The 15,073-nt window shown below is 44.2% G+C and overlaps 1 protein-coding gene across 1 annotated transcript; it reads right to left on the bottom strand.

Annotated features, from left to right (window-relative positions):
• Positions 1 to 300: 300 nt before the first annotated feature.
• Positions 301 to 14,879, bottom strand: si:ch211-129c21.1 (uncharacterized protein LOC563087 homolog). Its single transcript, XM_047587956.1, has 14 exons — positions 14,708 to 14,879; positions 7,955 to 8,449; positions 7,598 to 7,740; positions 6,299 to 6,361; positions 5,830 to 5,928; positions 4,484 to 4,583; positions 4,036 to 4,146; positions 3,799 to 3,950; positions 3,504 to 3,676; positions 3,076 to 3,232; positions 2,769 to 2,991; positions 2,268 to 2,383; positions 1,878 to 2,079; positions 301 to 1,770 (listed from the first exon to the last, which is right to left on the bottom strand). The coding sequence occupies exons 2-14, from the start codon at positions 8,061 to 8,063 to the stop codon at positions 1,025 to 1,027; spliced, it is 2,394 nt and encodes a 797-aa protein (XP_047443912.1). The 5' UTR covers positions 8,064 to 8,449; positions 14,708 to 14,879; the 3' UTR covers positions 301 to 1,024.
• Positions 14,880 to 15,073: the final 194 nt, after the last annotated feature.

The raw sequence follows: 15,073 nt of genomic DNA, 5'->3' as shown, positions 1-15,073 counted from the left end.
AAAAAGAAAAGAGAAAAAAAACTGCAAGCCTGTGAGCATCATAGTGAGACTGTCAAGAAAACTGAAAGCAAGACAAAAAATCAACTGTGGTAAGTGTGGTTACCACACTTGTGACACTGTTGTATTAACTTATGGCCTTATAAGACTAATACGTGTTGTTATTTGAGTTCAATTAGAGTTCGAATAAACGTCAGAGTGTGCTGATGCCACCCGCCCGACTCCCCTTTGGGAGCATTTGAAACATCCAGACGACAAGCATGTGATTTTCACCCCTCAAATACATTGTGCAAGAGAAGGAGCTAATCATCACTGACAGCTCGGTGCACGTCAGCGACATTTTGTTTTATTAAGAACAAGGCAGCGATTTCTAAAGTTTGACACCAGAACTCTTCTGAGTTGATTCACTGACAGAAAACGTACGCCCACACTTCCCCACTGCCCTGACATTTCTGTGTTCATCATACCAAGACTACAGTATGTGCTTGGAATCTGAAATATATCCACGTACCCGAACAACGTCCTGGTTAACACTAGTTCACACTAAATGAAGATATTACATTTATTGGAGTTGGTACCACAATGATCGTGTATCACCTACTGTCCGCTGCTGTGCTCTGACGGATGAATGCTACTTGTTCAGTGTAGTTGACACTATTTACAGCTGATAAAAACTTAATTCACAACAAATAAATAAGGGTCAAAAAGGTCTTTGCTGTACACTATACATTACACCATTACAACTGTATTCACTGCGTGTCAATCTGAGACAGAAACATGTCTGTTTTCACAGGTTCCTGGAGTGATTTCTCCCACCAGTTAAAAGTCTTTTTCGAGAACGTCAGCTGCCCGGTGAGAACATGGAAATGAGAGACAGCGTAGGAAATTGGCAAGAAGAATCAGACCACAAATCAAAAGAATTTATAATGTGAAAGGAGTTTTTAAGAGCGAGCTCTCCGTAGACGTACACCTGTAGGAAGGTAATTAGTGCGCCTGGCCTCGGACTGAAGCGCACACTTCAGCAGAATCAAATCTCTGACTCATCATTTATGTATCCCAGACCGTCCAGACTTGAAATGTTGGCCATAGGTGTGAAGTGGTGCCCCCCGTTCCTTTTGAAGTCAACACCAGAGTGATTATTATTGGCACTGCAAGGTCTCTCAGATTCGGCCCCCAGGAGCTTTATATCTGAAGTTCTGTTGGGGATGTGCATGTATTCTACCGACTGCCTTTGCTCCTCGATTTGGCTCGAGCTCTTTGCAAACTTGGAGCATTTCCATTGTCCATGAATGCACATCCAACAAATAACCCCCGTCAGGGAGAAACAAACCAGTGACAGCAGAGCCACAGTCACCTGTAGAGTCATTAGTCTGCTAGTGCTGCTTCGATTCTCCGGGGCCAACGGGTTGTCTGACACCGGCTCTGGTGCAGCTGTATTAGGACGGTGATTAGCGGAGTTTTCCCCCTCTTTGTCAGGACTGGAGTTGTCCTCATCTGCTGGGCCAGGGGTGAGCTTTAAATTATAAATCACCACTGTCTGGTTGTATGTTCTGCTGTTTATCTGCTCTATTGAGTCACAGGCATACATGCCGGAGTCTGATTCAGAAGCATTGAAGAGGAGGAGGCCTCCGCTGTAGATGTAGTATTTGTTGTTGGAGTGAAGTGTTTGGTGGGAGAATCGCCAGTGGACCCGAGCCAAGTTGGACGGAAGTTGGCAAGGCAGCTGGATGTTGTTCCCTGGAACGAGGGTAAAGTCGACAGCTGATACTGGATCTAAAAACACACACACAAACACAAGGTTAGCCCGCCCGCATACTAATAACACTGCTGGAGCTCGTACAATATTGTCGCATTGAGCAGCACAATAAAAATGCCTGCACCTGGAAGAGGACACCGGATTACGTCCCCCTCTAGACTCTGTACTGCATTGTCTGAGGGAGCAGATGAGCACTGCTCAGTGGAGGAGTCCCAGGCACAGTAGGGATCCCTGGCCAGAACGCAGTCCACGCAGGACTCGTAGCGGCTGCAGTTGCTGACTGGCATCTGGACTGCACCAAACTCTGAACCAGCGTACAGCAGGCCCTGTGTTTGCACATACACACACAGACACATTATCAAAACTGAGGCCTCGTCATTACCTGTAAGCGGCAATTAGGTGACACCACAATGAAACTTAAAAACATACATTTAGAAAGTACTTCATTATACGTCATATCCAGGGACCATTAAATGAATGTAACTTGTGAGCATGACCTGTTATTGTGAGTTACCTTGCTGGATGAGAGGCGAAGGATGCTGATAGACTCAGGGTTTTCAAACAGCTGAATCTCCTCAATGATGAACATCTCTCCAGCGTAGTTGACGGCCTTCTGAATGTAACCATTTTCTGTTACGGAGACAAAAATAAATAAATAAATACCATCTAGTGTCCATAACATAAGAATATTACAGATACCCGCGTTTTACCCAACACTCATGTCCAGTATGTCTGTGTGTGTTTTAATCAGTCACCAACTTGTAGTGGTTTAAAAGCTCACCATTAAAAACCCACATCCTTACTATGAGTGATGAAAACGGCATTTCTGTATATTTTAGTTTTTGACACTGGTTTCACCAGTCGGTTAATTGTGACTGATTTAATCAAGGAAAATTTGCTGCAATACTTCATATTTTTGGTCTTCAAGGTCTAAAACTAAGTGGCTGCTTTTCTAACAGCCTCAACATTTCCGGTGGAGCAGAACATGTTTCATCTTTTAGTTTTATTAGTTCACCTGTGCCAATGAACATGACGTCGTATCTGTTTCCGTCCAGAGCCAACACACTGTCCACCACAATCCGGGTCAGCAAAGCTCCCCTCTTGACCAGCAGGGGTCCTCCCGTCAGAGGACGAACGGCCTCATCCATTAGTGGACGGTCTCTGATGAACTGTAGGGTTTTGTCTGGAAGGTCCAGAGAGCGATTCATCCCCAGTTTATGTGCCACGTTATTGATGCACTGAAAATACAAAGTAGCGGGTTGGATTTTCCAAATCTGCCCAATTTTACATGTTTATTTTCTGATTCGGTTCTTTAAACTCACCGCTCCCGGTCTGGGGACTGGGACCTCTCCGGTGTACATCACCCACTTCACGTGGGACGTTTCCACAGCAACAGGTGTCTTAAACTTTCCCTCGTTGAAAATGTCCCGGATAGCAGACACGCTGTATGAACACACCGCAGACGCCTGGGACAAGCTCCTGGAAACAAACGTCACACGTTCAGCCCATCTGAGAAAATGTCTGTCGTTTCATTTGCTGCAGAATCCCTAAAAATCTTGACCCAATCATTCACTCGTCACTTAAATAAAATAATAACTCACACAAACCATCACACCAACGGACACATTCTAATTTAACGTATACGCGTGTGAATTCACACACCTCCGTTATTCCGCAGAGATGTGTGACTGCTCAGGATACTCATCCACCCCGAGCCATAAAACGACAGGATTTGGTAGTAAATACTTACGACTGCGGGGTGAAGACGGCGTAGAAGACACTCTTCCTCCAGTCCTTGTGCTTCAGCAGGAAGACATCCTGGACAATGGGGGGCAGGCTGGGTTCAGGGAGGGAACAATCCAGACGAGCCTTCAGGAACGACGTCCATTTCCTCTGCAGCGTTCGCTGTCCGCCCATATCTCCCTAAACACGGAGACAAGAGCACTGGGTGATGTCCCTTTAAAAACAACCCGACCCGCCGTCAGACAGGCCCGGAGGTTTAGCGCCAGCTGCGTTGATCAGATTTAATCCGTGCCTCATTATACCTTGCAGACGCGGGCCACTCGTGACACTGCTACTTTGCTGTAGAAGTCGTACTCCATGGCGTTTTCGCTGAAGAACAAGTACACCTTGTCATCGTCGCCTTCAGGGCTTTCAAAGCTCTCATCCACAAAGTCCATGTAGACAAAGTTTGGCTCTGAAACCACACAAAAGAAATACTTATGAAAAGCATTTAAAAATAATTAGCCACTCACTCTTCACTTTGCAGGAGAGGAACTCACCACTGAGCCAGGAGCTCTTAAACTCAGTGCGAAGGGCCAAGTTTGAGCTGCGAAGGACCACAGGCTCAGAGCCCAAGAAGTTGATGGATGTAGCAGAATAAAGGTCATTTCCTGTTGGACAGGAACAAGAGATGAAGGCTTATTCCTGGAAATCTATTTATCACATTGAGTTAGAACAATATCTCAATAATATGCCAGTTTAATGGGACTAAATGAGGCTCGGCTGAATGTTAAGTGAGCAGGTAGCACTAGCACATATATCTGATATATCTGATTTGATATGTGATGATATTTGATGTTTCTAATGCATTTGGTGCCCGAGTCTTGTAGCAAGTGAAAGCGGCACTAAACTATCACACTGATCTGTTTTTTCGTGCGGGTTCTCTTTGAAGATTCGGCAGCACTCTGCACTTTGTTCCCTGTGGCAGCGACAGAGTCCAACACTCACCAACCATGAGGGAGGAGTATCTCTGAAAGGGATCAAAAGGACACTTCCCCTTTCCCTCCTCCTGTTTTCCCTCCAGCCTCAGCTGTCCATTAGCAAAGGTCTGTCGGAAACAAAGAGAGCGAGACAGGAAAGGAAAAGTTGTTGAAGGCGGGTTGGAAGTAGAAAACTGTGTTGCTGTATTCAAACGCCGCATCAGGATTGAAAACTAGAAATTAAAGAGGATCACCCGTGGTTTCACAATTTACATACATTTGCACCGGCATTCACCAAGTGTAGAAAAAGATACTGGAGTTTCCATGTTGATTCCCAACATGAATCATCAATTGTGTGACCACGGTGTATCATCAGTTAGAGTGGACATTATGTCTCCTGTTTCGTGTTCATTTTAAACAAACGAGTTTGTTTGGCTCTGCAGGTTTACATAGGAAACATTTAACATCCTGTGGTGAAGCAGTCAAGAAATTCCCGCTCGCTCTCGTGCCAAAATAAACTTAATCCATGAGCTATAATAACATTATAAAGTTCTACATTTGAAGAGTTTCAATTCTGGAAAACCAAAATGTATACGAGGAAGAATATTTAGCTAATCAGACGCTTGTGGATAAAACGCGCTTCCTCTTATTTGTGTTACACTGGAAAGGGAGGGAGAATTTGCAGGAAAAGCACATAGTGGATGTTAAAGGGACAGCAGCATGAAGCCTTATGGGCTGCGTCAGGTGGTTTCTTATTGTCAGCACATCCAGTGATAATAACAAACAAAATACAAACAAACTCTGCTGACAAGTCATTTGTCTGAGCAGCAAAAGCCTGACATAGTGCAGCTAATTCGTCAGTGCCGCACACCTCCAAATAAAGTGAATCAAAGAGTAATTAATCCCATGTATGCACAGGGTTCCTTCATTACAGTGAGCGTGGGCACCACAGTTTAATTTAAACCAGCCAAAGCACAACTTACATCTTACTTTGGCTGCACTAATCGTGCATTAATTCACAACATCAAACAGTCCCATAAAAAAAATCCACCATGCTCTTTTATTAAGTCAAAACAAATCCAACCCTTTATTTTGATTTTTTAAAGATTTACATCAGTTGGAGCCAGAGGCTTCGGGTTTGAGATCCCCAGACAATTTAAGAAAGTACTGAGAGATGCACTAAAAACCAAGCTAGTCTTTTCATGTGGTTGGTTCTCAACAGGAAAAATAAAAGACAATGTCAGCCACATCCTTTAAACATGCGCAGACTCCTGTGTTCTTTAAACAAGTATTACTACCGCAAAATTTTATTACCGCAAGGACAATAACGCAGGTTTCTAAAAATGCTCATGGCTGACCACCTATTCTACTTACCATATAATCACAGGTGGGGCTGAAAGCGTTCGTGCCGCACACATACATAGTGGTGTCGTTCACCCTGTGCAGGGTTCGAATGTAGTTTCGGCATTCCACCTGCAACAAGATCCAGGGGAGAGAATGTCGAGGTCAGAGCTTTGTTAGTTCAGCCGCAAAAACACAAACATGCCACATACGTGCAGTTGAGCTGCAGGCCCAAAGGTCAAGGCTGTGTACAACCATTTTCTCCCCGTGCCTTTATTTGGACATTCTGTACGAAGCTATAAGCGAAGCGCTACAAAGGGAATTCTATGTAAAGACTTGAAAAAGGAGGGAAACACTCTCCCGTATGAATGATTTACAAATGCAGAGAGATAAATCGAAGCAGGGAGTGAACTGCTTTCAACCAGCGGCCGTCCTGTGAAGCCGCATCGTTGGCCAAGAAGTAAAAGTCAGCGAGCTGTGTTTTGAAAGACGCTACACAAACCTCGGCTTGTTTTCCCTTGTATGTGCACTCCCTCTGTTTCTCCTCTGTCACTCGCCAGTACACCTGCATCAACAGAAGGAGAGTGTCGTGTCAAAGCACGCAGGAATGGTGCACAAGTCAGTTTACACACACACTCATGTACACGCTTGACTGTTTGTGTAACGTCAAGACCTGTCGTTGCGCTCTGAAATGGGAGTATCTGTTATTTCTGTGACTGTTACATGTGTAACTGACTGCTTCAGACAACAGACCAGTGTCTCACCAACACGGCCATTCATTCAAATTCTTTAGGCAAATGTACAGAGGTCGGGTGGAGAGACATACTGAGGATGAGAAAACACGGAACATGATGCAATCTAATCTTTGTTCAAAAAGCATACTGTATAAAAGATACACAAAGACTTGACAGAAGCAGACACTCGGAATGTTTTCAGTCTTTGCCTCATGTGACACAAAGCTGAACACATGGCAGAGAACAACAGCCAATGACCTGTTGGCAGGTGGTAGATGTGATCAGCGCCTGCATGAAAAGAAAAAAAACTCCAAAGCCTCCGAGACCTTGAAGCTAGGAAGAGCTACCAACTGTGGTACAGAGCTGGCCTCTCCTGAATCAGTTGGTCTATTCATTAGAGATGATCATCAATATTAGTGTATTTGAATGCTCAGATAAGATACAGATTCAAAGTGAGAAAAGACTTCAGTGTGCTCTTTGAAAGTTTGTGATTTACTGTACTTCCAAATTCATATAGATTCAACATGCTGAAAACATGCCGGAGCATAACATAATGGAAAGAGGTGGGCCGCCGTACACAATACTAACACTATGTCTGTCATAAAGAACTAATCAATCTTGCTCTAAAGCACAATGTTTGTGTGCAGAGAGATCTGTGGGCTTGTACACTACTGAAGCGATGATTGGGGGTAGAAGAGAAATTTGATTGATTATTCACTTCAGCTTTGTTTTTCTAGCTTCTGGTTTGCTTTCCAGTGGAATAAAGGATTCTTTGACCTTGTCAGGCCTTTAAAAAGGAAAGGGAACTTTGATCAGATTGAATTTAAAGGGGCCATAAACAAAGTTGAAAACAGTGACTGAACATGACAAGTTGAGGTCCTGAGACACTCCACCGATTTATAATATAATTAATAAATGATCCATTTTAACTGCAGTCATAAAAGTTTAACAGCTATATGACCAAACAACATCAGCGACACAGCCGCACCTGCTTTAATAGTTTGCATGTTAATATCTAAGAGCTGTGCAGACCGTCCTTTTATAGCGACTTCACAGGGTTTTCTTACCTCAGCCTTTCTGACTGATATATTGTTGATATCCAGGGCATAGATGGCCTCTCTGGCCCCGAGCAGCAGCACGCCCAGGTCATCTCTCACCAGCATGGTGGAGTAATTGAAGATCCCCTCTTCTCTGAACAGCTTCAGTTCGTCTGCACAGAAAAAGCCGCATCACACGTTGAACTTTGCGCTCCATTTTCCTCCCACACTTTAGCTGCTGTGACTCCAGAGGTAAAAAAAATGCTCCAGCAACAAAAATGTGAACTAATAAATTTGAAAAGCAGTTAAAGCTGAATTTGGTCATACATCATGGTTCAAATATTCAAACCCTGTAGAAACAACAGTGATATGCAAAGTGTGACTTACGGTGGTAGGGGACGGTCTTTCGTGGGACAGAGTAGTGAGCATCGACTGCACCGAAGCAAACATGGAGCACCAATGCACAGACGACGCTCAGCGCTGGGAGAAGAGACATGGCTCAGAGTCCAGGTTCGTCTCGGTTTGGGAGAGCTGTACAGTCCAGCTCTGCCACCAAAGTACCCGATCACAGACAGAACATGTTCCAAGTTTTTAGTCCAGATGTTGTAACACCGTGGTGATGTCAGTCTGTTGGCCAACCCGAGTCTTATTTCTTTAGAAACACCCTCTGCAGACGTCTCATCTGGATGTTCGACCAGGACCGTGGAGGGATGCTCAGCCTGCTTCGGCTAAGTTTGAAATAGTTGGATATCTATGTCGGCGTTAGCCTCCAGCGCAGTGCTAATGAGCTGCCGGTGTCCTCTCTGGAAGGAGGAGCAGGAGCCATCCTGGCGGCTAGTGGTGAGGGATGCTGAAGGAGATCATTTTCACAGTCGCCCACGTCTGGAAAAGATGTGAATACATCCAATCAAGCAAAACCATGAAATAGAAAAACTGACTTTCTGCCAAGATGGGAAAAAAAATGGCCCATTAACAGAGGGGTATTTTCTTTTGAAAAATGAAAAGACACTTGGTTTGCCTCCAGCCCAATATACTACTTTTTCTGTGCTATGTGTAATGATTCTTGGATAATTATGATGTGGGGCTATATAGAGATGTGACACTCCTATTTTTAACAACTGAGATAAAGATGTGATGGACTGCTTTATTCTCTTATATGATTATCACAATGAGCATATATCAGGCATAACATTATGACCACCTTCCTAATACTGTGTAGGTCTCCCTTGTGCCTCCAAAATAGTTGGTAGAGGTTGAATAGGTGACTCATCAGAGAGTGGACATGGGGCTTCTGAGGGTGTCCTGTAGCTGGTGGAGGGAAGGAGGCCCTGTGGATCATCCCACAGATACCCATCAGTTGGGATCTAGTGAATATATGGAGGTCAGGCCAACACCTTGTGCTGTTTTTCATGTTTTTTTGAGATGTTCATAAAGTGTTTTTATGTGTGTGTCCGAGTCAGGCTGCATCCTGCCATCAAGGAGTGTCACTGCTATGGGGTGGGGGTGCCTGGTCTGGTCTAGGTGGATGGTACATGCGGTACAAGTAACATCCACATAATGTTCCATGTTATTCACTTCTCCTGCCAGTGGTCATAATGTTGTGGCTGATACAGTGTGACAGTACGGAGGAATGTAAAAAAGTGGCAACTTAAGAAGACCATTCAGAGCGATGACCACAAGAAAATTCTTTAACTTAAACAGACGCTTGAGCAGTTTAGCATTGTTGATAGTCATCCTAGTGCTCACAGGACTGATTAAAAACCAGAATGATTCTGACAGTAACGACAATTAAAAAAAAAAAAAAAAAGACGAATGAGGAAACATGTTCCGCTTGCTGATTCTAAAAGTGCATTTATGAAAAAGCATCCAAACCGTACGGCAAATATATCTTGTGGCTTCAAAGACTTCTAGCACCACTTACGCTAAGTCATAACGGTAAACTTTGCAAAAGGATGTCAAGTGCTACGCTGCACGCCGACCCCCACACACTCTCTCTCTTCCTCATCCACTCTCTGCATCTTCCTGCCCTCCTCCCTGATAAAAACCTGCTTCCTCTGGGCTCAGCGGGGTTCAAGCAGCGAAGGGGATCAGCTCAGGTCTGGGCATGCATGCAGATCGCAGCAATTCACCGCTTTCACGCCCCCCCACCCCCACTCCCACCCCCACCCCGGGGACTCATGCAGAACTGAGACTCACCACTTCTTTGGAGAGTTTCTCTCCGTTTCGACTAACTGAGCAACGCAGTCTCATCCAAAATTCATCAAGGCACTTTATCTCAGAATAACACACAAAGCATATTTGACAGACTGAAAAAAAAAAAAAAAAAAAGCTAAAAAAATATTTTCTTTTTGGTGCGCGAGGCTCAAAAGGCAGCGGCAGCTCGACTCAGCTGTAGTAGGTTTCACAGAGATGCATCAAGCAAACCATAGAGTCCACAGAGTCCCCGCGTGTTGACAGAGAACGACAGCATTCAAGCTTCCTAGAGAGACCTCTGAACAGCCTCAGCTTTAAATATGTGTTTTGCAGCTAACTGCCTTTCTCCCACCTTGTTGTTACTTGACACAGAGGGACGAGTCGCTGCATGTGTAGGACTGCTCGTTTGTTGTCACAGAGCCTATGTCTTGCATGGTTTCCCACCTCAGGCTAAAGGGGGGCTGACGGGACTGTAGGTTGAACACTACCACTGACTGACTGCAGGTTTTTGAGAGCAGTTTGACGGATAGTTTCCAACGGTGCAGACAGGCAGGTATGGCTGCGACAATAGGAGCGCATGCAGCAGTTGTCCCTCTTCGCCCCTTCTTTGTTTACCCAGGGCCGCACTCACACGCTGACATGTGCACGTGTGGACAAGAGGGGGGTAGCCGAGCACAGCTGAGCTTTTCTAACCGTCAACAATCAACCACAGCTGATTTTTTACATCTACTGGGACCCCTGTGGTTGATCTGGAGTTAATGTAAATAAATGAATTTTCGCTCTTTTTGAAAAGCCAAAAACAGCAAGAGATCCTACTGGGAGGCTTAGCCCCAAAATGTCTCTAGGGAGGCAGTATAAGCTGAAGACACAGCACTGATACTGCACACCCATTAGCAGACATCTAGCAGACACCAAGCAACATTAAATTTTATTTGGTGCCATGCGTCTGGTCACTAAGTCCAACATTTATGTCTTTATCTCCCGCCTTGCCTTTATCTTGTCTTGTTAAGGGTTGGGCAGTTAATGAACAAACTATTTATAGAGCTTTATTGCCTAAATGAAAACAACACAATAACCTAAAAGATGCCAAAACATCTTGGAGAGTTGAGGAATGGTTTGCCATTTTCTGTGCAGGTTCATCACTGTAAGCGTTTTGCTTTTAGTTTCACATTACCCACAGACACATGAGCTATTATTCATAACAAAAAACTGACACAATGTGCAGCTTTAACGTTTCCACATAAGCAATAATTCATGAATAAAAGCAAAGGTACAAACGGGTTTTGGTCGCTGTGACTTATCTCGGATGTCTGACCTTCATTGTGCAAGTTGGTTTGTTTGAAACGGAAAGACGTGTTTTTCAAATTCGCCGGCAGAACGTTCCTCTGAGCACGACCAAGATCTGACTTGGAGGCTTTGAGGGTGGGTTTCTGACACCAGCTTACACGAGCACGAGCTGCAAACTCAAAGCACGCATTGATCACAGACAACTCATATCCCATAATTCAGCTGATAAATCTGTTGAGGGAGGCGTCAAGACTTTCTAACTGAACTTCAGGGCTTTCTTTCTTCTCTCTCTCTTTTTTTTTTTTTTTTAATCGAAAAATCCTGTCGGAGGAACATTATTATTCAAAGAGTATTTTCATACATCCCTGAACATTTCTGTAGGAGAGTCTTAAACTTTCGTAATGCCAGATTATGATTCATGCGATGGTGAAAATCCTCTTCCTTTGCTGCTGTCTTTTGGTTTTTGAATGACTCAGGAGGAACTCTCCCATGGCCTGACTTGAACCGGAAGGCATATTATAAGTAAATTATTAATTAAAGATTGTGCATTTGATCAGACTGAGTCTGCTTTTTATGCAATATTTTAAATGATGGATGATTTATTAACATATAAGTATCAAATAGCAGTGCCTTGTTAATAAGTATTCTGTATTATAATTTTTTTTTCCAGGTCCTAGCCCTCTGTTCTTTCTTTCCTGGCTGAATGAGGTCTCTTTTACACCTTTGTGACCAAACAATAATAAACAACTATCACCTTAAGTGTGCTCTTCACAGTGGCAAATGGTAAAAGCCTGGCGTGAAATCAGTTATGACTTTTGTTTATAGGGGACCAATGGTGATTCCGGTACAGCCAGCAAAACCTGCTCCAGGAACTGTCATCTAACACACGGCCAAGATATACAGATATGAACCACTGGATCGCCTCCGTTTGTTAGACTATACAGCTCATCGTCAACACACAGTCTACTTGATGTTTGAAGCATCGGTCGACCCAGTAGCAGGAAAAAAAACACAACAAAGAACAAGAGTGTGACTAAAACTGTTTCTTCACATCTTAAGGTAAATGCCGGTGTTTCTACTGAGCAGTAACCTTTAAAGGATACGCAGCTCTCAGTCTGCAGGTGGGATTTTACTCATCATGCAGCTGCACACGGACTCAAACAATACGCTGAAGAAGGCCCACAGCGCTATCTCTAGACACTCCAACCACTTGAAGCGTGAGGATATTTATAGCCTGCTCAGGAGTCTCCACAATTGCAACTCGGCCGCTACGATGCACTCCCAACACAAGCAACACGCTGGTTACAAAACCCCCACACAGCAACATCTGACATGTGCACAAACACGGATGCTGTTGTCATCCCCGTGACTCACAACGCATCCAAAAATCAAACAGCTAGAATGAGTGACAACCGTGTAGCCATGGACTTTAATCTTCATTTGTGTTTCGTGCACTACACTGCCCTGCATGGGCGAGGCCTCCTCCTCCAACCGTAACCGATCTACCTGTGTGGCTGACTAACTGCTCTACAGGTTTGAAGAAGTTTGTTTGCGTCTCTGGCCGGTTGCTCGGCTGGTTGGTGTCGTTGTTGTGTGTCGTTGTTGTGTGTCGTTGTTGTGTGTCGTTGTCTGCTCTGCTGCCAGTAAAGAGTAAGCTGAGCTTTTTGTGGGCAGGGTGGCTGGTGAGCTGGCCATGATACAGTATTCCATCACAAGGACCTAAACAGGAAACCGGCTGTGGGAGGGTTTTCACCTCTGACATGTCGTGTGTGACACACTCTGTGGTGAAACATTCGCTGGAAAACACACCCCAGTTCAGCACCAGGTTATATTTTTGCAAGCCCAGATTTTCCCCCCCGGAGACATAATGACAGTAGTTTGCCAGCTTTTGTTTTGATGTGCAGGGGAATTGTAATTAGCAGAAAACAATCCTCCCAAAACACGCCGTGTGTACAGCTTTAAAGCCTGCTATTAGGACAAAGCCGGCGGACAACTAACAGTCATTAACGCAAACAAAGACGAAATTCCGCAACCTGTTCATTAATGTCACCACAAAACAACTTGTGCAAGAGCCCACTCTGTTTGTGTGTCAACGCATGCTTGGGCGCACGCATATGCACAGAGAAACGCGCACACCCAGACAAGTCTCTGCAGGACCAGGGGCACCCGAGGAAAAATATGAACGCCCTGCTCTACCTGTGTTGTGTGCCAAGTTCACTGACAAACAGGATAATCCAAAAAATAAACTTGACATTATAAAACGTCAGGAAACGGCGAAAGGCTCCTGAAGCCCAAGGCGACACCTTCAAATGTCTCAATCAGTCCAAACAATGATGCAAAATCCCAAAATTTTTGATTCATGATGATACAAATGTAGAATATAGTTGTTGAATAAACCACGTTTAGATGTAATGGTAGAAAATGTGCCACAGATTCATGCAGGTGGGAAAATATCAACTAACTGTTTAAATATTGTTTTCTTCACCACCAGCCTCCTGCATTAGTTAAAAGCTGACAGTCTATTGTGAGACAGACCCAGCCAGAAAGATGCTTCTATTTCTTTTTTTTTCTTTTCTTTTTTTTCTCAAGACCTGTGAAATCTCTGCAAGCCACTTCACTGACTGTTTGATGGCGTAATTTGTGATCCAGGAGCGTCATACTAACCGTTCGTTCAAAGTGGGGGATGCAGCTATATGCGAGCACACGAGGTAAAAGTGAGAAAACGCGGATCGTTTCAGGCTCGACCACAGAGCGCCGAGTCGCATTTTCTGTGGTGTTGCATGTGTGCCACCGTTGCCTCCGCACATAATGCAACCGACTGAAGCCACAGTACAGCAGCTACAGCTGGGCAATCCCCCGAGCGCGGGTACCATGACTCCTCCGTCATAACCTCAGAGAACTGGATTCAATCACATTATGAAAAATCAAAATGTCACTTTTTTTTCACATTGCCAAGTCAACAGTCTACATAGTACCCATGCTGCTACTGCTGCTATGTAAATAACCTGTATCTATACTGGATCTACTGCACATGATCAGTCATAGTTTCTATTTCACTATTTACACACTATATACATATATATGATTCACGTGTATGCTCATATTTACATTACATTCAATTCTATGTTTTTCTTCTTTTTTTTAAATACAGTTTTTACTGTTTATACTGAGTAGACTATCTTGCAGAGTTGAAAGACAAATCTCGCTGCACTCTTGTGTTTTCTGTGTGTTTACTTATATATATATATATATATATATAGCCTATGTATGTATGTGGTTTGTAGGTGGCTATGATCTGCAACAGGATCCAACCTCGCAGTTCATTACCTCTGCACTCACCCACAGACAAGTTTGCGCGTCCCCTTCTCTCAGTGTAACCCTATCCGCGGCGGCGCTTCTAAGTTGTCTGTACGCGTCCCTACTACTGCTTAGTTTGTCTCTTGGCTGCTATTATTAGATTAGGATATCCTATTATCTTTAGATAAGTCCGATAATTTACAGCTAGCCGCGTCTGCACCTCCCGACCTCGCAGCAGCAGGTTTGTCAAGACACAACAAGCCACAGTTCCTTGGACTACAAGAGAGAAAGAAAGAAAAAAAAACGCGTCCGGACAAACAAGCAGAGTAGACTACTAAAAGTCCTAGCGGAGGTCAGACTTACCGGGAGACCGGAGACCGGAGAACCGGTCGACACGAAAAAGCGTTCGGCCTGGATGTGTGTGCGTGTTTTTTTTTTTTTTTTTTAAATCCTCGCTCGGATCCGGCTCGGAGCTTTCTTTCCCCTGCTCCACCTGTAACGCTCAGTCCACATCTGAATCCAGCAGGGAGCCTATCAGCCGGCAGCCCTGGGCTGTAGGCAACTCCTGGTCACGTGATTTTTGATCTCACCTTTCTTAAGACAAAAAAAAAAAAAAAGAAAAACACTCGCTCGCTCAGATCAGACGGGACGACGTGGACTTCTGCCTATATTTTGTGTTTTTGTGAATCTTAAACTAAAATTAAAAATTAAATTAAGAGCGTTTTAACG

Source organism: Mugil cephalus, chromosome 6 (assembly GCF_022458985.1).
Source record: "Mugil cephalus isolate CIBA_MC_2020 chromosome 6, CIBA_Mcephalus_1.1, whole genome shotgun sequence".
Lineage (NCBI taxonomy): Eukaryota > Metazoa > Chordata > Actinopteri > Mugiliformes > Mugilidae > Mugil > Mugil cephalus.
Note: the sequence above shows the minus strand (reverse complement) of the source record. Positions and strands in the feature narration are given on the sequence as shown.

What these genes read in the sequence shown, in the direction of transcription:
- si:ch211-129c21.1 (XM_047587956.1), bottom strand. Translation starts at nt 8,063, where the DNA reads ATGTCTCTTCTCCCAGCGCTGAGCGTCGTCTGTGCATTGGTGCTCCAT. An exon ending in GCCCCACCTGTGATTATATG is followed by an intron (nt 4,584 to 5,829) that starts GTAAGTAGAATA and finishes TGTTTCCGACAG; the next exon opens with ACCTTTGCTAATGGACAGCT. An exon ending in TAAGAGCTCCTGGCTCAGTG is followed by an intron (nt 3,951 to 4,035) that starts GTGAGTTCCTCT and finishes GTGTGGTTTCAG; the next exon opens with AGCCAAACTTTGTCTACATG.